We start from the raw sequence: 19780 nt of genomic DNA on the forward strand, positions 1-19780 counted from the left end.
ACAACCCCAATGAAGTTGGGACGTTGTGTTAAACATAAATAAAAACAGAATACAATGATTTGCAAATCATGTTCGACCTATATTTCATTGAATACACTACAAAGACAAGATATTTAATGTTCAAACTGATAAACGTGATTGTTTTTAGCAAATAATCATTGGAATTGGGGTTGTACATAACGCCATTACATGTATCTAATCCTAACTCCCCAAGCCTGTACATCTCAACTGAGAACTAACATCTTGGTATGTCGGAAGAGCCGAGTTCAGCCCGGGTTTTTTCTGGAAGTAACGCCGCAAAACATCTATAAGGCAATTCATTTTCTGGGTCATGTTGTAAGATGAGTTTGAAATGATGAACAGTGTTTTGGGATCAAAGTTCATAGCCAATTAAACTTTTGTTGTTGTTTTTTTTTACGGGGGGCATCAATTACTCGTGTTTTTATGCTATTCGTGGCAGGGCTGCAACCCTGAAACTCAGTACCTACCGCCCATGAACAGAAGGGGTTTGTTGTAATACAACCGCTGTAAGTCTCAAAGTGAGCCACATCTCCATCCCATCAGTACGTCCAGTGGAAAGGTGTACGCAGCCCAGGTGAAGGAACGAGCTACGGCCAGGAAAATATACGACGCTGCAAAGAAGCAAGGAAAAACAGCAGGACTGGTCGCTACCAAGTTAGTTCCAGACAAATGAGTGTAAGATAATTTACTGTACTGTGCAAAAGTCTTTGGCCCCCATTTGGTTTGTTGTTTCTACAATGCTATATTGATTTTATTGAAGCAGAATTCACTATAGCGCAGACCTCTGACAAGGAAAAAAGTTTCTTTGACCATCTGCTGCAGGGCTCACCAACGATCACATGACTAGCTTGCGGGTCTGTTCTCAAAATAGCTCACCAGTGAGGGGACATAAGTGTATAAGTGTATAAGTGATCAGTAGAAAATGTAATCACATACTTGCCCTGCGATTGGCTGGCAACCAGTTCAGGGTGTACCCCGCCTCCTGCCCGATGACAGCTGGCATAGGCTCCGGCACGCCCGCGACCCCAGTGAGGAGAAGCGGCTCAGAAAATGGATGGATGGATGAATCACATACTGTAGAGATTTATAAAAAGAAATTGTGTTGCGTCGTGCTATTTGTTTCGGACATTGTTAAATCATTATTAATAATTATTGTGAGAAATAATTAATTTGATCAATTGCTTCACATAGATGTGTATCATTAACCGTAACATAATTAAAGGTAATTTGAGCAAATTTTGGGTTGGTGAGCTCTGATCTGTTTGTTTGTTTCGCATTCTACTTCCTTGTTCATTGGCAACAATAAACAGATGTGATGTCATTTTAACAGGGAGGTTCAGTGATTCTCAAAAGTGTGGCCATCACTTGGGCCAACTACTCTACAGTATTTTGATGTTGGTCATGATGGTGAGAGCTACGTATTTTTTTCGCGGTGGTACTCTGCGTAAAAGGTTTGAGAGCCACTGCCGTAGTGATTATAAGCCAAAGACTTTAGCACAATACTGTCCCTTTTGAATTTTCCATAGTTCTTTCTCACGACTAGTTTCGTTCCACTAGAGAGCGGGAGACTGAGAAGTTTCGTGTGGCGGTGAGCGTGCCACCGGGAGCTCGGATGTCCTTCTGCCTGACTTACGAAGACCTACTGCCTCGCCGCCTCGGCCGTTACGAGCTCAGCGTGGGTCTGAGGCCCGGCCAGCCCGTGCGGAACCTCACATTAGACGTCAGCCTATCAGAGCGAACGGGCATCAGCTTCGTCAAGGTTCTTCCACTTCGGACAAGTAGACTGCTGTCCCACAACGACGCTCAAGGTAATTCTGGTTCATGTTTGCCTACCAATGAAAATAGTGACTTCTAAACGTTCAGAATAGTCTTTGGCTACCAGGCAATCTGTGCTGCACTTGAGCCCACTTGACATCTAAAAAGTCTATTACATGTAGCTAGAGGGACTACTCTGACATGTAGTTTGGTACACTACTCCCTCCAGTACACTTGGAATAGGTGGGCCATGGCCTGACATGATTGCTAATGCACAAGCACACAAAAGGTACCCTCTAATGGTGTGAACACTGGCAATTATTTTATAGTTCTGGACTTACAAATTATGTCTGCAGAAAGAATTCCCCCCAAAAAAGACTATTTGTGGCATATTTTTTAACAAATCATGACCCGCCCAAATTTTGCTCGAGACATTACTTGAGCTGTGACATTAGCGCAAGAAGCATAACTGAGTTCCACATACTTGAGATAGTGAGGTTCGATACATTTATGTAGGCTGGTTTTGTTCCAATCGATCGCTGTGATGGCTCCTTGCAGAGAGCAGCCACCTGAGCTAAGTGATTCATTTCCACCAATTTCACGAGTTTGGTGAGCTGTTTGTTGGATTGATTGCATCGCTCACCTTTTTTTTAAGATAACACAGGCGTTAGCATTTATGAAGTTTTTGTGTGATCGGGGGCGTATGTGAGCAGGGACTGTGATGGGCACTGCTGGCTGTCAACACTGCAAACTCCTGCAATCACGGCGCCTTGGTTGTAACATTTTATCAGTAGTTCTGTAGTATTTTGTGATTGAAATAGATCTCTACTGTCACACTCTGGAGTCCTAAATCCCGACCAACCAGTTGAGAACTGTTCACTGTTCTAGTGGGGTCTAGGGCCGTGGACCACCCCAAAATCCTGAAAAAAATCCAAAACTATTTGTCGTATCACCTTCACCAGAAAGTTGTGGCCAAGCATTTTTTTCAAAATAATTAGAATAATAGGAAAAATATACCTCAAGATCAGTGGTGGTTCTAGTCTAGTCTAGTCAAAAAAACAAAAAATAATTAATGCAAAAACTATTTTATTTCATTTACATAAAACACTTGGAGTTTCCATGTTCTCCTCGTGCCTGCGTGGTTTTTCTCCAGGCACTCCGGTTTCCTCCCACATCCCAAAAACATGCATTAATTGGAGACTCTAAATTGCCCGTAAGTGTGAATGTGAGTGCGAATGGTTGTTTGTTCATATGTGCCCTGCGATTGGCTGGCAACCAGTTCAGGGTGTACCCCGCCTCCTGCCCGATGACAGCTGGGATAGGCTCCAGCACGCCCGCGACCCTAGTGAGGAGAAGCGGCTCAGAAAATGGATGGATGGATGGATGGATAAAACACTTGCCAGCGGCACGGTGACTGACTGGTTAGTGCGTCTGCCTCACAGTTCTGAGGACCGGGGTTCAATCCCCGGCCCCGCCTGTGTGGAGTTTGCATGTTCTCCCCGTGCCTGTGTGGGTTTTCTCCGGGCACTCCGGTTTCCTCCCACATCCCAAAAATATGCATGGTAGGTTAATTGACGTCTCTAAATTGCCCCTAGGTGTGAATGTCAGTGCGAATGGTTGTTTGTTTATGTGTGCCCTGCGATTGGCTGGCAACCAGTTCAGGGTGTACCCCGCCTCCTGCCCGATGATAGCTCCAGCACGCCCGCGACCCTAGTGAGGAGAAGCGGCTCAGAAAATGGATGGACGGATGGAAAACACTTACCCTCCTGTGGAACTATTTTTCTCACACCATCATGGCCGTTTCACTGTGACCTTTCTCCCCGGCGGACACGTCACTGCAGAAAATTTGCACCGATGTCGACACAAATCTGCCATGTTGACTTGAGTATGAATAAGCAATAGTTTTCGATCACAAATTAGTTTGGGAATACTAGCATATCATTTTAGATTTAGCTGTGCCTCATTATCGATGGGATTGTGGCGAAACAGACAAGCCGTGTTTGTTTCAGGTGGGAGGAGATGTAGAAAGTCAGGATTGAGCATACTTAGCCTGCTAGCGAGCACGTTAGGTTCATGGAGTCAGTTACCACTGTAACTGAGTAGGAAATTCCGCTTCCCCAGCTCTTTGGAATGGAATGATCAGGCTTCCCTCCTCTCAGGGTCAACTTCCTGTGAGTGTTCACATAGCCTGGTTGCTGGAATCCCCCCCCCCCCCCCCCCCCCCCCGGTGTGAATACATTTTAAATCCCATTTAAAAACCCATTTGCTCTCCCTGGTATTTTCAGACTCTGTATGAGAGCTGGCAGTGTGTGGTTTTATTTTGTGATTTTTACAACAGTGTGTTTTATACTGCCTTTGTTTCATGTTATTGGTGCTATATATTTTTAATTACTTTTTATATTCTATATCCTCTTTTGTACAGCACTTTGGGCCGCTCAGTTGTTTTTAAATGTGCTTTATAAATAAATTAGATTGTATTGGATTTAAAAAATATATAAAATTTGATCATATTTGGACATACTGGGTTTCCACCCGACAGCGACGCTATACGAATGTGTGTTCCTCTAGGTGACGCAGAACCTCCCGCATCGACTCAGGTCGAAGAGAGCGTCGGCTGCGCTCGGGTTCGTTACAGTCCTACTCCTCAGCAGCAGATCAGCATTTCCCCCAAGGGTCTGAATGCGGACTTTGTTCTTCAGTATGATGTAAAGCTCACAGACCTCATGGGTGACATCCAAGTGAGTGACAGGTTGCATCCCAATGTTGTCAAACAAAGAAATACATCTATGACTTTTGTCTTCTCAGATTTTTGATGGCTACTTTGTGCATTACTTTGCACCGAGAGGACTTCCTGTGGTTCCTAAGGATGTCATATTTGTCCTTGATGTCAGCGGCTCCATGATCGGCACCAAAATCAAACAGGTCCTGTGACAATATAAGACAATGAAATGTGTTGCGGTTGTTCAGTTTCCTACTAAATTCACGGCTCATTCCAGAATTGGAGGACAAATTAGGCACCAATATTTTTGGATGGATCATTTAGCATTTTTGGTTATTATGAAAAAAATAATAAAAAACAGGTCATAACTAGGAGATGTCCCGGTCCGATCACGTGATCACAAATTGAAGTTAATCACATAATTTTCAGTTGATCAAGATCGAGTGAAAAGGATGGGTTTTATTCATTTTCTAACATTTCAAATGTCACAAAGTGACAAAATAACAATCTTGCCAAATTGAACCATAATAGCTTCGTTTTATATTAAGCAATGGAACATTTTGGGGTATTTTTAGTACTGGTTTAGTTTATATGTGCTCTGTGATTGGCTGGCGACCAGTTCAGCGTGTACCCCGCCTCTCGCCCGCAGTTAGCTGGGATAAGCTCCAGTATAACTGCGACAGCTGTATATTTATAAGAGAGAGAGAGAGAAACTAGTGGCATGCATTGCTCTGGTATGATTTTGGCACATTCCTGCACACAAGCAGTCTTGTCTCGAAGGTTCCGTGCGCTTCTTTTATGGAGCTTGAGTTTCAGTTCCTTCCATAGATTTGGCATTGGATTCAAGTCATGTGATTGGCTGGGCCATTCTAGCAGCTTTTTTTTCTCTTTGAAAACAATTGAGAGTTTCCTTGGCAGTATGTTTTGGATAATTAACCTGTTGAAATGTCCACCCTTGTTTCATTTTCATCATCCTCATAGATGGCAGCAGATTTTTGTCAAGAATGTCTCGGTACATTTGGCCATTCATCCTTCCTACAATAATATGAATTTTACCAGTCCCATTTGCTGAAAAGCAGCCCTACACCATCATGTTCCCACCGCCAAACTTCACTGTTGGGATGGTGTTTTTAAGGTGATGTGCAGTGGCATTTCTCCTCCCCCTGATGAAGTCCTTTGTTATGTTGGCAGTGTGTGTTGTGTTGGGTCATTGTCTTGTTGCATGATGAAGCTTGTCCTGATTAGTTTGGATTATTTTTTTGTGTAAATAGCCAGACAAGATGGTTTTGTAGACTTCAGAATTCATTCTGCTGCCGCCATCATGAGTTACATTATCAATAAAGACTCGTGAGCCTGTTCTAGAAGCAGCCTTGCAAGTCATGCAAGCCCTAACCATGACATTACGTCCACCATACCTGGTAAAGGCTTGGAAAAGCATTTCAAATGAAGAATGCAACAGTCTGGTGAAGTGAATTGGTCGCAGGCTTGATGCAGTAATTCCAATTAAGGGTTATGCCACCAATATTAAATGTTATTCACAATAAATTAATTTAATGATGTCTGTTCCAATACTTCTGCTAACTTGAAAAGTCCTCCCATTCTGGAATGACCCTCCTATGATTTGTGTTAGCAGACGAAGCAGGCAATGAGCACCATCCTTGAGGACCTTCGGGAAGGAGACCACTTTAACATCGTCACTTTCTCAGATAAGGTTCAGACTTGGAATAAAGGACGCACAGTGCCGGCCACTCGGCACAATGTGCGAGATGCCAAAGAATTCGTCAAGAGGATTGTTGCTGAAGGATGTGAGTCTGCAACTTCTGGATAGCTATGCATGTCATTAAATGTGATCTTCATAACACTTTGTGGATTAGTTAGGCACGGGCCATGGTTAGGGTTTCAAATTAGGATTTGAAGCCATATTTATGGATTGAAACTGGGGTTGGCAGTCCAAATGAGGGTTCGGTAAGGGTTAGGGGTTAGGTAAAGGGAAAACATTTTAAAATTTTTTTGTATTTCATTTAATTAATTATAATCCATCCATCCATCCATTTTCTACCGCTTATCCGGGTCGGGTCACGGGGGCAGTAGCTTTAGCAGGGACGCCCAGACTTCCCTCTCCCCAGCCACTTCATCCAGCTCTTCCGGGGGGATCCCGAGGCATACCCAGGCCAGCCGAAGGACGTAGTCTCTCCAGCGTGTCCTGGGTCGTCCCCGGGGTCTCCTCCCGGTGGGACGTGCCCGGAACACCTCACCGGGGAGGCATCCGAATCAGATGCCCCAGCCACCTCATCTGGCTCCTCTCAATGTGGAGGAGCACCGGCTCTACTCTGAGATCCTCCCGGATGACCGAGCTTCTCACCCTATCTCTAAGGGAGAGCCCGGACACCCTGCGGAGGAATCTCATTTCGGCCGCTTGTATCCGGGATCTTGTTCTTTCGGTCACGACCCACAGCTCATGACCATAGGTGAGGGTAGGAACATAGATCGACCGGTAAATAGAGAGCTTCGCCTTTCGGCTTAGCTCCTTCTTCATCACAATGGACCGATACAAAGTCTGCATCACTGCAGACGCTGCACCGATCCGCCTGTCGATCTCCCGTTCCATTCTTCCCTCACTCGTGAACAAGACCCCGAGATACTTGAACTCCTCCACTTGGGGCAGGATCTCATCCCCGACCCGGAGAGGCCATTCCACCCTTTTCCGACTGAGGACCATTGTCTCAGATTTGGAGGTGCTGATTCTCATCCCAGCCGCTTCATACTTGGCTGCGAACCGCTCCAGTGAGAGGTGGAGATCACGGCTTGATGAAGCCAACAGAACCACAGCATCTACAAAAAGCAAAGATGCAATACTGAGGCCACCAAACCGGACCCCCTCTACGCCTCGGCTGCACCTAGAAATTCTGTCCATAAAAGTTATGTAGTTGACCGTGCCCGTGGTCCACCTCATGGGGTCCTCGGTCGCCATTTGTGGCTCCCCTTCTGCCACTACACTGTAGCGCCATGCCGGTGTCCTGTGGCCACGGTCTGCTGTTGCTCTGGGTGCAGGCGTCACCCTGAAATGGTGTTTCCCACTTGGTTCGTGTGTGCCATGCCGTAGGTCATTACATAATTCCATTATTATTTTTGTTTTAACTGTGTGTGTGTGTGTGTGTGTGTGTGCACGTATGTATCTGTGTGGCAGAAGGGGATTAACTTGAACTGCAGTGGCAGTTCTAGGGGGGGTGCCAGTGCAACTAACTGGGCTTGGCCCCCTCCCAAATTTGCGCCAAGATCCCCCCCCCCCTTTCCCCCACCATGGAGAACTCAGGCCACCCACCCACCCACCCACTCCTTCCCGTCAACAAAATGCAAGGGAAAAAAATTTGAAAAATGTAGGTTATCGCCCTGTGGGATTGAAGCCAAAGTTAGAGTTTCAATTTCAGAATCAGAATCAGAGTATGTCCAAAAAACTTTTTGTCTACGGTAATTGGAGCCGCTCTAGTATGACAACAGACAGTCAATTGACAGAGAACACTTTTGAGACATAAAGACAGGAAGAAAAACAGGATTAGGGTTCTAAATTAAGGTTTGAGCCAAGGTTAGGGTTCCCAATTAGGGTTTAGGGTGTAGATTAGGTTGATGGTTTCAAATTAGACTAAAAAAAAAAAACATTTTGGCTTCAAACCCTGTCATCTGGCTGCTTGACTGTTGGGTTAGGGTTAACTCAGCTCTGGTACCATTTGTCCCGATTGTGTGGCCTTAGCAGAGGTCTGCTCTGTCTGGGTTTTCACCAATGTTCTCTCTCTCTCTCCTCAGGGACGAACATAAATGCGGCTCTGCTCTCGGCTGCCCAGCTCGTCAACCCTCCGTCCTCTGGCTCCCGCCGCGTCCCCCTCGTGGTTTTCCTCACAGACGGCGAGGCCACCATCGGAGTCACGGCGGGCGACGCTATCCTCAGTAACGCCAAAAAGGTGCTGGGCTCCACTTCTCTCTTTGGCCTGGCCTTCGGGGACGACGCCGACTTCCTGCTCCTCAAACGTCTGGCCCTGGACAACCGCGGTGTGGCTCGGATGGTTTATGAGGACGTGGACGCTACCTTGCAGCTAAAGGGCTTCTACGACGAAGTGGCCAGCCCCTTGTTGTCCGATGTCCAGCTCGACTATCTGGCCCATCAGGCATTTGACGTCACCCGCTCTCTCTTCCCAAACTACTTCCGAGGCTCCGAGTTGGTTGTGGCCGGAAGGCTTCCAGCAGGGCTGAACAATTTCAAGGTGTCCCTCTCTGCCAATGATTCCAAGCAGCATGTGAAGCTGGAGAAGGAGGTCCTGATCAACAGCACTTGGCGCTCACCCGACTGCTCGGGGGCTCCTGAAGGCATCTCTAGCTTTGTGCATCGTCTCTGGGCGTATTTCACTATTAAGGAGCTGCTCCAAGCCAAACTCAACACCACAGATGCGGTTACCCAGAAGCTTCTGGTAGACAAGGCCACCAACCTCTCCCTGCAGTACAACTTCGTCACGCCTGTCACATCTCTAGTTGTTGTGAAGCCCAATACGGACCAAGTCGCTCCAACCACTGTGAGGCCTACCGTGTCCGCCACAACAACCACGTCGGTCAAAACGTCAGCTGCAAAGAGGCCCCACTCCTCTTCTAACCCAAGAACCAACAATCTCAACCTGAGCCCTCCCAGACAGTTTAGAAAACCTTTAGTACCTCCTCCCATCACAAAAACTGTGAAAATAACAGCACCCTCCAGCCTGGCCACCACTCAACGTCCCCCAGTGCTCTTCTCTGGCAAAAAGCCTTCGCAGAATGTTTTGAGAAATGCCTCCGTGCCTCCTGTTGGGAAAATATCCAGCTCTCCACTCCATTTTCCTAAGACAGCCCAGCCTCCCGGACCTAGAAACGTTTCCACGCCCTCTTCACCCGCCACACTGCCAAGAGCGGGCAGCAGCAGCACGCCTCCTGCCCTCCCAGAGAGATCTTTGATCCCCCAGCTCACTACCAGGCACACGGAACTGGAGAGCAGCACTATGTCTCCTGGCATGCCGCCACCGCACCTCTTATCTGGATTCACCCTGCCCACTCCAGCCCCGGTCTCTGCTCCGGATTTGGAAGGAAACGTCAGAAGGGCGGCACCCGAGAGCGACGTGAACGTTGCCACCTTGGTGGCCACCACCTTTGCTCCCATGCCCGGTGTAACAGATGCACCCGGGCTGTGGGAGGCAGCAGGCCTTCTGGGTAAATATCCCCACGTTCACCATCATGCCTCAACCAAATAAGCAGGTATCTCCTTTGATGTGCGTCCCGCATCCTAAAAAAGCATGGGGAATCCGTGTCTAATGACGCACAACATTGCTTACCAACATATGTGTGCAAGGTTCAAATTAAGCTGTCTCGCATCGCAGTTTGCGGGGCAAAATTTGCATTTTGCGCATCAAGAAACATTGAAATGCAAAACTGCTAATTTGGTTTACCGCGGAGACAGTCGCGAAGACGGAAGCAAGCAGTGGCGTAAGTGACACAATGTGCTTACGTCACCGATGCATAGACGCGGAAGTGAAGCGTTCGATTGAGCAGCGGGAAGAAAGCGGTTCCAAAATGTTCTCTCTCTCTCTCTCTCTCTCTCTCTCTCTCTCTCTCTCTCTCTCTCACTCTCTCTCTCGAGGTTTCTTCATTTTAGTTTGAACAAATTGAACACTTCCAAAACTTCTATGAGTACAAAGAATATTTGTCTTATTCCTAGTCAGCTGGTCGAAGCTCAGAAATGCACAGCCATGAACCTATTATGTCACCAAATGCTAAAATGCTAGCTGTTTAAGTGAAGATGCAAAAACAAGACCCCAAGATACTTGGACTTGAACTCCTCCACTTGGGGCAGGATCTCATCCCCAACGTGGAGAGGGTACGCCACCCTTTTCCGACTGAGGACCATGGTCTCAGATTTGGTGCTGATTTTTATCCCAGCTGCTTCACACTCAGCTGCGAACTGCTCCAGTGAGAGTTGGCGATCACAGCTTGATGAAGCCAACAGAACCACATCATCTGCAAAAAGCCAAGATGCAATACTGAGGTCACCAAACCGGACCCCCTCTACGCCTTGGCTGTGCCTAGAAATTCTGTCCATAAAAGTAATGAACAGAATCAGTGACAAAGGGCAGCCTTGGCGGAGTCCAACCCTCACCGGAAATGAGTCCGACTTACTGCCAGCAATGCTGACACTGGTCGTACAGGGGCCGAACAGCCCGTATCAGGTGGTTCGGTACCCCATGCTCCCGAAGCACCCCCTACAGGACTCCCCGAGGGACACGGACGAACGCCTTCTCCAAGTACACAAAACACATGTAGACTGGTTGGGCGAACTCCCGTGCACCCTCGAGGACCCTGCCGACTGTGTAGAGTTGATCCACGGTTCCACGGCCAGGACGAAAACCACACTGCTCCTCCTGAATCTGAGATTCGACTTCCCGACAGACCCTCCAGTGATCCTCCTGTAGTTGGAACACACCCTCCGGTCCCCCACCACCCCACCTCGAAGCCGTCCGTAAGTTTTTCTCCATGGCCTCACCAAACTCCTCCCATGCCTGAGTTTTTGCTTCAGTGACCACCAAAGCTGCATTCCGCTTGGCTAGCTGGTGCCCATCAGCTGCCTCAGGAGTCCCCCAGGCCAAAAAGGCCCGATAGGACTCCTTGTTCAGCTTGACGGCATCCCTCACCGTTGGTGTCCACCAACGGGTTCGGGGATTGCCCCCACGACAGGCGCCGACCACCTTACGGCCACAGCTCCGGTCGGCCGCCTCAGCAATGGAGGCACGGAACATGGTGCACTCTGACTCAATGTCCCCTGCCTACCCCGGAACGTGAGCGAAGTTCTGTCGGAGGTAGGAGTTGAAACAGCGTATTCTATCGGAGCCAACTCACCATCAGGTGGTGATCAATTGACAGCTCCGCCCCTCTCTTCACCCGAGTGACCAAGACATGCGGCCACTAGTCCGATGACACAATCACAAAGTTAAGCATCGAACTGCGACCTAGGGTGTCCTGGTGCCAAGTACACGTGTGGACACCCTTATGCTTGAACATGGTGTTCGTTATGGAACATCCGTGATGAACACAGTAGTCGAAAAACAGAACACCGCTCAGGTTCTGATCGGGGGGCCGGTCCTCCCAATCACGCCCTTCCAGGTGTCACTGTCATTGTCCACATGAGCATTGAAGTCCCCCAGCAGAACGATGGAGTCCCCAGTTAAGGGGACTTCCGGACCGTCCGGGTCCCATGTGTGCAGGCCGGGCCACCGGGCGCTCGCCTTCGAGACCCACCTCCAGGCCTAGCTCCAGAGGGGGGCCCTGGTGACTCGCGTCCGGGCAAGGGAAACCCAAATCCATTTGTAGTATTCTTCATAGGGGTCTTTTAGCCGTGCTTTGTCTGGTCCCTCACCTAGGACCAGTTTGCCATGGTTGACCCTACCAGGGGCGTGAAGCCCCAGACAACTTAGCTCCTAGGATCATTGGGACACACAAACCCCTCTACCACAATAAGGTGATAACGAAGGGTAGAGCGGGTTATCGTCTCATAAATACAATGGACTTTTTTTTGCGGACCCGATAAATTTCATCGTTGTGGTAACACCCGGCGCCCCACTCACGACGCAGCGAGCCACTGGCGGACCAGCTTGGGCTCTGTAGATGCAAACAACTGGGACATATTAGCAAAAGTTAACTATTTATTATGTTCACTCGCCTGCGAGCTAACTAGTTAGTGTGCTCCAGAGCGAAAGCACTCACTCTGGCTCGCTCGATTGTTGCAGCATTGTTTAAAACAGAGGTCACAAACTCGCGGTCCGCGTCCACACCCAGAAGCACTACACACTTTGAGAATCACTGTCTTAATAGATTGATATGATGTTGTCGTTGTCACACTGTAATTTTATCTATACCTGCTTCAAACAACAGAATATATATGAATGGAGACGACAGGATTGTATTATTGTTATTGTTTTTTGTTTGAGACAGTGGGCCTTTGGAAAGAAATTTCAGCTATCTCTATCTTCTCACATATTGAGGATTGATAAAGTGTACCATACCATGTAAATGTTTACTTTGTATTTCCACTAGACATCTCTACCTCCATTCAGATCCAGAGAAAAGGTAATGTTTTTTTCTCTCCATTTTTATGAACAATAGTGCACTTTGGTTCAAGACAATCTTCATTCTCATATATATACATATATCTTTATTTAACAGATACTTATGTTGTGAAAGGCAAGTATGAGTTCATAATTCTTAACATGATAAAAATGTATTTCTTAATAGTAAACTTGTCCCTTGCTTTTTCCAGACTATGACGCAACCTATGACTACGATCTCAACTATGACAGCTGTAAGTTCAAAACACCAACATGAGCGCATTTTTGACTCTTTGAACACGTTTGCCTTCTTTTCTGCCATTTTAGGGGGTAACGCTGCAGACACGGAATCTTTTGGTAGGTGTCGTTCTGAAAACACTGCCTGAGCTGCTGCCATATCACAACACACATGCAGTATTGCGATTGATTTTAGTGCTTGCGAGTGGAGAATATTGTCCTTGAGTTGAACATCTTCTTGTGCTTTTAGAACCACCGTCCAGACTGAGCGCTGAGCACTTCTCCTCATCAGGTGACTGACATGACGACTACTCATTGCTATTAACCCCGTTACTCATCATTTATTTTATTTAATGAAGCCCTGTGGGGGGGCACAAGCCAGTGCAAACTGCAGGCTGATCCCAAGCCCGGATAAATACAGAGGGTTGGGTCAGGAAGGGCTTCCGGCTTAAAACTTTGCCACACAAATAAATATGAGTGTTCATCCGAAGATTTCCTTACCGGATCTGTCGTGACCCGGGTTAGCAACGTCCGCCACTGGCACCGTTAACCTGCAGGGCGCCAGTGGAAATTCAGCTACTGTGGGTCGAAGATGAAGGAGAGGTTGAAAACGGGTTCTTAGGCAGAAAGAGAAGAGGAAAGCACAGAGCCTAGAACTGAATGTGGGGACTCTGAATGTTGGGACTGTGAAAGGAAAAGCTCGGGAGTTGGTTGACAGGATGATTAGGAGAAAGGTTGATATATTGTGTGTCCAGGAGACCAGGTGTCATGAACATGGTTAGGGCGACGGTGAGGAACGCAAGGCAAGAACATGGTGGACCCAATTGCAGGGAAGCAGGGAGGCAAGGCAGGAGTGCGGGAATCTCAAAATAATAATATTTAATCACAATGAAAAAACAACAGGTGACTATGACAAAAACAACTGGCGACTATGACATGGCAAGACATGTGACAACGACAATGAACCGACAAGGACTGAAAGAACCCAGGGAACTAAATACAAACAAATTGACGAGACAACGAGGAACACCTGGACAAGACACGAGTGGCTGGAGAGAGCTGATTGGTCGACACAAAATAGACGAGAACAGGTGGACACAACAACCTAATGAGCACACGACAAACATGGAACACAGGAAAACATGGAACAAAACTAAACAACCCAAACACAAAACACAGACCATGACACCAGGTGGAAAGGGAGTAAGGCTGGAAGTTTTTTAACAATTATTTTACCATGGTGTAGATGGGAAGAGAATGGAGTAGGGGTTATTCTAAAGGAAGAGTTGGCTAAGAATGTCTTGGAGGTGGACAAGTGTCAGATTGAGTGATGAGGCTGAAACTTGAAATTGAGCGTGTTAGGTATAATGTGATTAATGCAGCCCTATGGGGGGCACAAGTCAGTGCAAACTGTAGGCCGGTCCCAAGCCCGGATAAATGCAGAGGGTTGCGTCAGGAAGGGCATCCGGCTTAAAACCTTGCCAAACAAATATGAGTGTTCATCCAAAGAGTTCCATACCGGATCGGTCGTGGCCCGGGTTAACAACGTCCGCCACCGGCGCCGTCAACCTGCAGGGCGCTGTTGGAAATTCAGCTACTGTGGGTCGAAGTCAAAGAAGAAGAAGAAGAAGAGGTGGAAAGCGGGTTCTTCGGCAGAAAGAGAAGAGGAAAACACAGAGCTTAGAACTGAATGTGGGGACTTTGAATGTTGGGACTATGACAGGAAAATCTCGGGAGTTGGTTGACATGATGATTAGGAGAAAGGTTGATATATTGTGTGTCCAGGAGACCAGGTGGAAAGGCAGTAAGGCTAGAAGTTTAGGGGCAGGGTTTAAATTATTTTACCATGGTGTAGATAGGAAGAGAAATGGAGTAAGGGTTATTTTAAAGGAACGGTTAGCTCAGAAGGTATTGGAGGTGAAAATAGTATCAGATCGAGTGATGAGGCTGAAACTTGAAATTGAGGGTGTTATGTGTAATGTGATTAGTGGCTATGCCCCACAGGTAGGATGTGACCTAGAGGTGAAAGAGAAATTCTGGAAGGAGCTAGATGATGTAGTTCTGAGCATCCCAGACAGAGAGAGAGTCGTAATTGGTGCAGATTGTAATGGACATGTTGGTGAAGGTAATAGGGGTGATGAAGAAGCGATGGGTAAGTACGGTATCCAGGAAAGGAACTTGGAGGGACAGATGGTGGTAGACTTTGCAACAAGGATGCAAATGGCTGTAGTGAACACTTTTTTCCAGAAGAGGCACGAACATAGGGTGACCTACAAGAGCGGAGGTAGAAGCACACAGGTGGATTACATCTTGTGCAGACGATGTAATCTGAAGGAGGTTACCAACTGTAAGGTAGTGGTAGGGGAGAGTGTGGCTAGACAGCATAGGATGGTGGTGTGTAAGATGACTCTGGTGGTGGGGAGGAAAATTAGGAAGACAAAGGCAGAGAAGAGAACCATGTGGTGGAAGCTGAGACAGGACGAGTGTTGTGCAGCTTTTCGGGAAGAGGTGATACAGGCTCTCGGTGGACGGGAAGAGCTTCCAGAAGACTGGACCACTGCAGCCAAGTTGATCAGAGAAGCAGGCAGGAGAGTACTTGGTGTATCTTCTGGCAGGAAAGGAGAGAAGGAGACTTGGTGGTGGAACCTCACAGTACAGGAAATCATACAAGGAAAACGGTTAGCTAAGAAGAAGTGGGACACTGAGAGGACCGAGGAGAGGCGAAAGGAATACATTGAGATGCGACACAGGGCAAAGGTAGAGGTGGCAAAGGCAAAACAAGAGGCATATGATGACATGTATGGCAGGTTGGACACTAAAGAAGGAGAAAAGGATCTATACAGGCTGGCCAGACAGAGGGATAGAGATGGGAAGGATGTGCAGCAGGTTAGGGTGATTAAGGATAGAGATGGAAATATGTTGACTGGTGCCAGCAGTGTGCTAGGTAGATGGAAAGAATACTTAGAGGAGTTGATGAATGAGGAAAATGATAGAGAAGGGAGAGTAGAAGAGGCAAGTGTGGTGGATCAGGAAGTGGCAATGATTAGTAAGGGGGAAGTTAGAAAGGCATTAAAGAGAATGAAAAATGGAAAGGCAGTTGGTCCTGATGACATTCCTGTGGAGGTATGGAAGCATCTAGGAGAGGTGGCTGTGGAGTTTTTGACCAGCTTGTTCAATAGAATTCTAGTGCGTGAGAAGATGCCTGAGGAATGGAGGAAAAGTGTACTGGTGCCCATTTTTAAGAACAAAGGTGATGTGCAGAGCTGTGGCAACTATAGAGGAATAAAGTTGATGAGCCACACAATGAAGTTATGGGAAAGAGTCGTGGAGGCTAGACTCAGGACAGAAGTGAGTATTTGCGAGCAACAGTATGGTTTCATGCCTAGAAAGAGTACCACAGATGCATTATTTGCCTTGAGGATGTTGATGGAAAAGTACAGAGAAGGTCAGAAGGAGCTACATTGTGTCTTTGTAGATCTAGAGAAAGCCTATGACAGAATACCCAGAGAGGAACTGTGGTACTGCATGCGGAAGTCTGGAGTGGCAGAGAAGTATGTTAGAATAATACAGGACATGTACGAGGGCAGCAGAACAGCGGTGAGGTGTGCTGTCGGTGTGACAGAAGAATTTAAGGTGGACGTGGGACTGCATCAGGGATCAGCCCTGAGCCCCTTCCTTTTTGCAGTGGTGATGGATAGGCTGACAGATGAGGTTAGACTGGAATCCCCGTGGACCATGATGTTTGCAGATGACATTGTGATCTGCAGTGAAAGCAGGGAGCAGCTGGAGGAACAGTTAGAAAGATGGAGGCATGCACTGGAAAGAAGAGGAATGAAGATTAGCCGAAGTAAAACAGAATATATGTGCATGAATGAGAGGGGTGGTGGGGGAAGAATGAGGCTACAGGGAGAAGAGATGGCAAGGGTAGAGGACTTTAAATACTTGGGGTCAACCGTCCAGAGCAATGGTGAGTGTGGTCAGGAAGTGAAGAAACGGGTCCAAGCAGGTTGGAACGGGTGGAGGAAGGTGTCAGGTGTGTTATGTGACAGAAGAGTCTCTGCTAGGATGAAGGGCAAAGTTTATAAAACAGTGGTGAGGCCAGCCATGATGTATGGATTAGAGACAGTGGCACTGAAGAGAAAACAGGAAGCAGAGCTGGAGGTGGCGGAAATGAAGATGTTGAGGTTCGCTCTCGGAGTGACCAGGTTGGATAAAATTAGAAATGAGCTCATCAGAGGGACAGCCAAGGTTCGATGTTTTGGAGACAAAGTTAGAGAGAGCAGACTTCAATGGTTTGGACACGTCCAGAGGAGAGAGAGTGAGTATATTGGTAGAAGGTTGATGAGGATGGAGCTGCCAGGCAAGAGAGCTAGAGGAAGACCAAAGAGAAGGTTGATGGATGTCGTGAGGGAAGACATGATGGCAGTTGGTGTTCGAGAGGAGGATGCAGGAGATAGGCTCTCATGGAAAAGGATGACGCGCTGTGGCGACCCCTAACGGGACAAGCCGAAAGGAAAAGAAGAAGAAGAAGAAGAAGGTATAATGTGATTAGTGACTGTGTCCCACAGATAGGATGTGACCTAGAGGTGAAAGAGAAATTCTGGAAGGAGCGAGTTAAGTTGGTCTGAGCATCCCAGACAGAGAGAGAGTGGACTATAATGGACATATTGGTAAAGGAAGCATGGGTGATGAAGAAGTGATGGGTAACTTTGGCATCCAGGAAAGGAACTTGGAGGGACAGATGGTGGTAGATTTTGGGAAAAGGATGGAAATGGCTGTAGTGAACACTTTTTTCCAGAAGAGGCGGGAACATAAAGTGACCTACAAGAGTGGAGGTAGAAGCACGCCGGTGGATTACATCTTGTGCAGACGATGTCATCTGAAGGAGGTTACTGACTGTAAGGTAGTGGTAAGGGAGAGTGTGGCTTGACAGCATAGGATGGTGGTGTGTAAGATGACTGGTGGTAGTGAGGACGATTAAGAAGACAAAGGCAGCGCAGAAAACCATGTGGAGGAAGCTGAGAAAGGAAGAGTGTTGTGTGGCTTTTCAGGCGGAGGTGAGACAGGCTTTTGGTGGACAGGAGGAGCTTCCAGAAGACTGGGCTATGACAGCCGAGGTGATCAGAGTGACAGGCAGGAGAGTACTTGGTGTATCTTCCGGTCGGAAAGTGGAGAAGGAGACTTGGTGGTGGAACCTCAAAGTACAGGAAATCATACAAGGAAAGAGGTCAGCGAAGAAGAAGTGGTACACTGGGAGGACCGAGGAGAGGAGAAAGGCATACATTGAGATGTGACGGAGGGCAAAGGTAGAGGTGGCAAAGGCCAAACGAGAGGCATATGGTGACGCGTATGCCAGGTTGGACACTAAAGAAGGAGAAAAGGATCTATTCAGGTTGGCCAGACAGAGGGATAGATATGGAAGGATGTACAGCAGGTTAGAGTGATTAAGGATAGCGACGGAAAGGTGTTGACTTGTGCCAGTAGTGTGCTGGACAGATGGAAAGAATACTTTGAGGAGTTGATGAATGAGCAAAATGAGAGAGAAGGGAGAGTAGAAAAGGCAAGTGTGGTGGACCAGGAAGTAGCAATGATTAAGTAAGGGGGAAGTTGAAAGGCATTAGAGAGGATAAAAACGGAAAGGCAGTTGTTCCTGATGACATACCTGTGGAGGTATGAAAGCATCTAGCAGAGGTGGCTGTGGAGTTTTTGACCAGCTTGTTCAACAGAATTGTAGGAGGTCAGTAGATGCCTGAGGAATAGAGGAAAAGTGTGCTGGTGCCCATTTTTAAGAACAAGGGTGATGTGCAGAGCTGTGGGAACTATAGAGGAATAAAGTTGATGAGCCACACAATGAAGTTATGGGAAAGAGTAGTGGAGGCTAGACTCGGGACAGATGTGAGTATTTGCAAGCAACAGTATGGTTTCATGCCTAGAAAGAGTAGCACAGATGCATTATTTGCCTTGAGGGTGTTGATGGTGAAGTACAGAGAAGGTAAGAAGAAGCTACATTGTGTCTTTGTGGATCTTGAGAAAGCCTATGACAGAGTAACTAGAGAGAAACTGTGGTAATGCATGCGGAAGTCTGGAGTGGCAGAGAAGTATGTTTGAATAATACAGGACATGTATGAGGAGAGCAGAACAGTGGTGAGGTGTGAAGGTAGAGGCGGGAGTGCATCTGGCATCAGCCCTGAGCCCCTTCCTGTTTGCAGTGGTGATGGATAAGCTGACAGATGAGGTTAGACTGGAATCCCCGTGGACCATGATGTTCGCAGATGAAATTGTGATCTGCAGTGAAGGCAGGGAGCAGGTGGAGGAACAGTTAGAAAGGTGGAGCTCATCAGAGGGACGGCCCCGGTTAGATGTTTTGGAAACAAAGTTAGAGGGAGCAGACTTGGATGGTTTGGACACATCCAGAGGCGAGATAATGGTAGAAGGATGATGAGGAGCTGCCAGGCAAGAGAGTGAGAGGAAGACCAAAGAGAAGGTTGATGGATGTAGTGCAGGAAGACATGAGGGCAGTTGGTGCTCGAGAGTCCCATGTTGACTGCATCATCCGCAGATCTGTTCGCTTGGTAGGCAAACTGCAGGGGGTCCAGCAGGGGACCTGTGACACTCTTGAGGTGGTCCAGCAAAAGACGTTCAAAGGACTTCATGACCACAGATGTCAAAGCGACAGGCCTGTAGTCATTCAGACCCGAGATTGCAGGTTTCTTGGGGACTGGGATCGTTTGAAACAGGATGGAACTTCGCACATTTCCAGTGATCTGTTGAAGATCTGAGTGAAGACTGGCGCGAGCTGGTCCGCGCAGACTTTGAGGCAGGATGGGGACACGTGGTCCAGGCCTGCCGCTTTGTTAATCTTTTGTTGTTTGAAGATGCGTCTCACATCCTGTTCATGGATGGTTAACGCAGAGGTCAGAGGTGTGATTGTGGTCGC

At 47.5% G+C, this 19780-nt stretch overlaps 1 protein-coding gene across 1 annotated transcript in view; it reads left to right on the forward strand.

Moving 5' to 3' along the window:
- The window catches only part of itih6 (inter-alpha-trypsin inhibitor heavy chain family member 6), a 41868-nt gene that overhangs the window by 13053 nt on the left and 9035 nt on the right, over nucleotides 1-19780 (forward strand). Inside the window, 10 exon segments of the mRNA XM_061772560.1 lie at nucleotides 565-675; nucleotides 1579-1829; nucleotides 4345-4514; nucleotides 4582-4698; nucleotides 6129-6300; nucleotides 8297-9721; nucleotides 12596-12633; nucleotides 12794-12860; nucleotides 12934-12963; nucleotides 13094-13135. Of these exon segments, the coding sequence (XP_061628544.1) occupies nucleotides 565-675; nucleotides 1579-1829; nucleotides 4345-4514; nucleotides 4582-4698; nucleotides 6129-6300; nucleotides 8297-9721; nucleotides 12596-12633; nucleotides 12794-12860; nucleotides 12934-12963; nucleotides 13094-13135 (2423 nt within the window).

This window comes from Phyllopteryx taeniolatus, chromosome 1 (assembly GCF_024500385.1).
Source record: "Phyllopteryx taeniolatus isolate TA_2022b chromosome 1, UOR_Ptae_1.2, whole genome shotgun sequence".
Taxonomy (NCBI): domain Eukaryota; kingdom Metazoa; phylum Chordata; class Actinopteri; order Syngnathiformes; family Syngnathidae; genus Phyllopteryx; species Phyllopteryx taeniolatus.